The sequence below is a fragment of the Struthio camelus genome, chromosome 18, assembly GCF_040807025.1.
Source record: "Struthio camelus isolate bStrCam1 chromosome 18, bStrCam1.hap1, whole genome shotgun sequence".
Classification (NCBI taxonomy): domain Eukaryota; kingdom Metazoa; phylum Chordata; class Aves; order Struthioniformes; family Struthionidae; genus Struthio; species Struthio camelus.
The window spans coordinates 16,342,801-16,348,181 of NC_090959.1; the positions used below are offsets into that span (position 1 = coordinate 16,342,801).

The 5,381-nt window shown below is 49.8% G+C and overlaps 1 protein-coding gene across 1 annotated transcript; it reads right to left on the minus strand.

Annotated features, from left to right (window-relative positions):
- Nucleotides 1-326: 326 nt before the first annotated feature.
- BHLHE23 (basic helix-loop-helix family member e23) lies at nucleotides 327-4,327 on the minus strand. The gene has a single exon (XM_068912543.1). The coding sequence runs from the start codon at nucleotides 4,300-4,302 to the stop codon at nucleotides 3,619-3,621; it is 684 nt and encodes a 227-aa protein (XP_068768644.1). The 5' UTR covers nucleotides 4,303-4,327; the 3' UTR covers nucleotides 327-3,618.
- Nucleotides 4,328-5,381: the final 1,054 nt, after the last annotated feature.

A 5,381-nucleotide genomic window follows, 5' to 3' on the forward strand; every position in this document is an offset into this window, starting at 1 on the left:
TGCTCAAGACTGCTAATGTCAAATCTTGACTGATGCAATGCAAATTGAAAGCAGTTTCCAACTCCCTATTAATAAGATGAGATTGATAGTAAAATGTTAGTTTTGGATAGTCACTTGAATTACATATCTTACAAAGAAGCAGATAGTCGAGTAGCATCACCTCTTTGCATCTCTTCCTAATTACATCACATACTGATTATTCCTGAAGTTTAAAGAAACACTAAATGAGGTTAGAAAACAATATATTATCTTTTAATTAAAAGTTGGCAATTGGCGTGTTTTCTATGAAGTATGAGCACACCAAGACATCCAAGATAACAAGTAGGTTAGAGAGAACACATGATCTATATTTCAGTTCCATCTGAGCATACACCATAAATCCTTCTTCTTCTTAAAAAAGAAACAAACAGACAAAAAACAGGCATCATAACAAGAATACTTTGGCCGAATAAAAGGTTTTCAGCATACTGAAGTCCACCCTTTATATTCTCTGAAACAGCAACCAAAAGGAGACAGTTAAGTCCTGATATGGAATATAAAACCAAAGTTTTTCGTATGCCAGGGAAGGGGAAAAAACAAATGATAAATCATGGGATCTCATTCCCAAGATAAACATGCACATTTGCAAGGTTAAACCCTGATGGTTCGCACACACAAATGCAATAGTCGGATGCTTGTTTCTCCCCTCCCCACTGCCCCAACAAAACCTTATCTCCTGCAGTATTAGGCATTCACTTGGCAGCATTTTTAGCAGCAGCACAACACGAAGCATAAATCATACTGAAATAGATGCCTTCCTGTCAACAAGAAATGAAAGGCTCAGTATGGGTTTCAACTCTGTATATATATATATTAAAAAAAAAAAGAGTTAAAATACTGCAAGTCCATGGTAGCCAGAAACAACTCACAGAACTGAACTTTCAGATTAACTGAGAAATTAGTCAGCTTTGTTTAATTTGTTTTCTGTTGCGGGAAAAGGAAGAGTTATTATTAGACTTTTTTTTTCCCAATATTGGAATTAAAAGAACTGTACTTCTTCAAAGTATATTTACACAATGTTTTACAACTTACTCTAGTATTGCTTTGATAGGGTCTACATTTTCCCTTCTTAATATCTAGCCTTTCCACAGTACTTAACAACAGAAACTCAAGCTTGCTACTTTTTCTATATAATTTTCTTTACTGAAGCTTTTATCTTCTGTATTTGCAATTCAGTGTTTTAGCCTTCTGAGAGTGACATCATGCGATTCTACACGGGTTCCCAGAAGAGCCTTTTGAGTATTTCAAGGACTCTCAGAAGGTGCATTTTTTAGTCTCCAGATAGACATTGTAATACGAGCAAGCTTTTTTCTCATGGAAATTATAGGAAAAGAGCTAAACAATCACTGTACTAAAAATCACTGCACCAAAATATAACTTGCTTTTAAGACTACGATGACTTATCCAGGGTCTGAAATTACAGATGAGCCACTTTTTTGGTCATAATTGCTTGGAAAAGCAGCAATTATAAACGCTGTTGTTATTAGTACAAGTCTTTGACAAAAATCAAATTCATATTTAATATTAAACTGTTAAGTAATTTATTTTCAGTGATCTTTGCTGATTTGCAGTTTCCAGTCATTTTTGCTTTAGTAGTGGATTTGGTTGGCTTTAGCTTCATCAGATGCCTTGCAAGAATATTTTCAAGACTTTTTTTTTTAAATGGAAAGAGGTACAACAGATAAACTGCTCTGTAAAATGGTTTTCTGTAAGAAAAAGACAAAATGAGGATATAAAAATGGAAATGAGCAAGAACCAGTTTTAAGCATATGTCTTTATGAATGAGGCTTAATCACACACTTCATTCTCCAAACACAAAAAGTCTCTTGGAAATGTATTAATTAAAATTAAGTGCCGTAGACAAGCAGCTTTAGAGGGACGGCAGTCCTTTTTCAAATTAGCATAACAGTAGCGACAGCCATGGAAATTGGTTTAATAACCTTAAATAGTTACACCCCAGTCCTAACACAAATGGCCATGGACAGCTCGAGCCCCTCGGGCTGTGACTGTACCAGTTTATGTGGTTGTTCTGACATTGGGTGGGTACTCCGAGCTAAACACAAATCACTGAGCGCACCTCAATTATGATTATATAATGATTAGCGAAGCATACAAGGCACCAAAGCATTAAACGTAATAAAACGGAAAACCCAAGCAAACCAACACAACAACAACAACTTAGCCAGTATGGGACTCACTTGGTAACTTGCAGCAATGCACTCAGTACTTGGCAAGAGATTAGTTTAGCGATGATATTTAAGTGGCCCAAATCCCACACAAGTCTAGAGTCGAGCTGTAGATACAACAGAAAACCAAGCGAAAGGGAAAAGCAGTCCTGAAGCAATTTCCTTCCCTGCCATGTTTTAAACGAGTGTCCTGGGAGCTAAGCTAAACGTACAATAACCCCTTTTAAATGCAACTTCAGCTTTGAGGGCAAAGCCTTCTCCAGCAAGTGTCCAAACACACAAGGTCAATTTTAACTGTAAATGCTGGGCTTAAGCAACATTTTCTGTGTGCTCAAGATCCATGAGACAAACTGGAGAAAAAGCAAAAAATCCTGCTGACAAGAAGTTAAACGTCCAAACACTTTTAAGCTTTTTCATTTACCTAACTTTACCATGCGGATCCTCTGCAAAGAACTGCTTTGTTGCCTTTTTACCTTACTTCAGCAGGAGTTTTGCTGGAACTGCCAACTGGATTAGAGACATGTAGGACAGAAAGAGTGGTTATTCATGTCTTTTATTTATTATAAATACATATAAATAAGTTAAGTGACCTTTTGTTTTGTCCACCATGATGAGAGATGACTTTGGAAAATCATCTGCAAACTCAACCAAGCTGAGAAACAGGCAAGAAAGCAGGCAGTAGAAATACAATCACAGATTTCTCTCAGTTCATGAATGGGTTCTTACTTTTAAAAGAAAGACCGGGAAAATGCATCTGGTTCTGAAGCATCTGTGGTTTTATCAGTAGCACCACGCTTCCCCCCTCCCGTGAGCCGACCGACTTTGACATTTCCATCTGGGATTTGCAGGTACAGCCGAGTCCCAGCCGGGTGCCCAGGACCGCCCCGCTCCGGATGCGGTTCTGAAACGCTGCATAGTTCTGGGGCTGGTCCCCCCCCTCCCTTTTCCCTTTTTAAACTACTTTTTAACCCAGGTGGCTCATTCTAAAGAAAACTCACTGAGGTTTCTTTCCCCAGATCTCTCTTTCCCCTTCTGCAGTTTTGTCGAAAGACTCAGCAGGCGAGAGCAAGCGGCCAGGAAGCGTTGCGCTCGCCGTCCGCTGACCGGCTGGGAAGGAAACAACGCTGCAGAGAGTTGCACGGCACGGGGGGAAAGCGGTAACTAAACGAAGTTAAGAGTGAGCGTGCTCGAGTCCAAATAAACCGCCAAGTATTTCCAAAAGGGGGATGGAGGAGGGGGGGGGGGGATGGAAGTAATTTGAGAGAGACAAAAAGAAAAACCCCCAGACTTAACTGATGAAGGCAGGGCTGATGATAGCGGGAAGAAGAAATAAAAAAAAGAAGAAGAACCCAAACCACCCCCCCCCGCCCCCGCAGGGGGAAGCAGCCGGGAGTCAAGGCTTGTCGCTGCAGTGTTTGCAGAGGGCGGAGGCGGCTCCCGTGAAGGCAGTGCATTTCTCGGGGCAGCCGGGCACGCCGCCGCCGCCGCCGAAGGGGTAGACGGCCGCCTGGGCGAAGGGGTTGAGGGTGGCGGGCAGCGGGGCGCTCAGCGCCTGCCCCTGGTTCAGGTAGGCCACCAGGCGCCGCATCTCCTCCAGGGCTTGCGCCTGCATGAGGATGTAGTTCTTGGCCAGGAGGAGGGTGGCGATTTTGGAGAGTTTCCGCACCGAGGGGCTGTGGGCGTAAGGGATGACGGAGCGCAGCCCGTCCAGCGCGTCGTTCAGGTCGTGCATCCGCCGCCGCTCCCGCGCGTTGATGCTGAGGCGCAGCGAGCGCGGCTCCTTGGGCTTCTTGCCCAGCGCGCCCGCCTTCAGCTTGCCCTCGCGCGCCAAGGCCGCGCCGCCCTTCACCCCGGCCTCGAAGCCGTCCTCCTCCTCGCCGCTCTGCTCGCCGCTGCTCTCCGCCGACTTGCCCAGCGCCAGCGCCCCGCCGCGGAAGTCCGCCCCGCCGCCCCCCGCGTAGGCCCCCCGCGGGCCCTCGCCGCCGCCGCGCACCGCCCCGTAGGCGAAAGCCGACGGGCCGTAGCCCGCGGGCAGCGCCAGGTACGCCTCGCCGCCCAGCGACTTGAGCTCGGCCATGGCCGCGGCCGGCGCCGAGGAGGAGCAAGGCGGAGGGAGGCGGCGGCCGCTCCGCTCCGCGCCGCTGCGCCCGGGCTGGGGGCGGGCTGTGAGGGCGGCCCGGCCCCGCCGCCCCTTATATCGCGCAGAGGGGCCCGCTGGGATTCCCCCGCCGCCCAATCAGAGCGGCCGCGCGAACCGCCGCCGGCGGCGGGTGCCGCTGACGGGGGGCGCCCCAACGGCCGCCCCCAACGGCCGCCCCCAACGGCCGCGCGGCCCGGCCCGGCGCCCAGCAGCCCAGCGAGCCCCTTCCCTCGGCTCGGGGGGGGGGCGCGGGCGGCCTCCACGGGGCGCAAGCGGCTCCGCTCTCCCCGCCCGGGACACAGGAAAAAAGTTTTCTCCCTCGCGCGGCTCCATGCAGGCCTGGCTCCAGCCGCGCGTTTTCCTGCCTGCGCCGCCAGTCTTGAAGGCAGAGCTGGCAGGCGATGGCGGCCCGGCGGGGGCAGCTCCGCGCTCCCCTCTGCCGCTCGCCGGCGGCAGCCGTTCCTTCTGCGGCACCTGCAGCATTCGTGCGCCTGTGGGAAGGATCGCCCCGAGGGCCTGGGGGGGGGCCGCCTGCCGCCGGGGAGCCCCGGGGGGGGGGTCTCGGCCCTGCGTGTTGGGCCCAGTGTGCGGCGGGCGCTGGTGAACAGAGATATCCCCGGCGGCGGTGCAGCGGGCCGGCCGGGCAAGGCACCGGCTACGCTCCTCTAAATAGAATAAACGGGAGAAAGGACAAAGCTCCCCAACGGTTTTGCCCTGTGTGTGACAATATCCGTGAAAGCAATGGGCATCCGGGGATGAGAGGAGACCCTGTCTCAGGAATCTCGGGGGGGGGAAAAAAAGGCTGTGGAAAGTGAGCAGGAGTGGAAGTGAATTATGCACTCTTATGATTTGTATGTGCAGGGTGGGAGAGACTGCAGCGCAGAAACTCAGAATACGGCAGCCAAGATCAGCTCATATGGCCCAGCCCGTAAGCAAGAACATTCCCTGTGCCTCATCGAAGTTGCATTCAGAAGCTAAAAGGGAAGAGAAAACATCATGACTTTACAGTTTAGTAT

Bases quoted from the DNA above. Each gene is read 5' to 3' on its own strand.
- BHLHE23 (XM_068912543.1), bottom strand. From the start codon at position 4,302: ATGGCCGAGCTCAAGTCGCTGGGCGGCGAGGCGTACCTGGCGCTGCCC.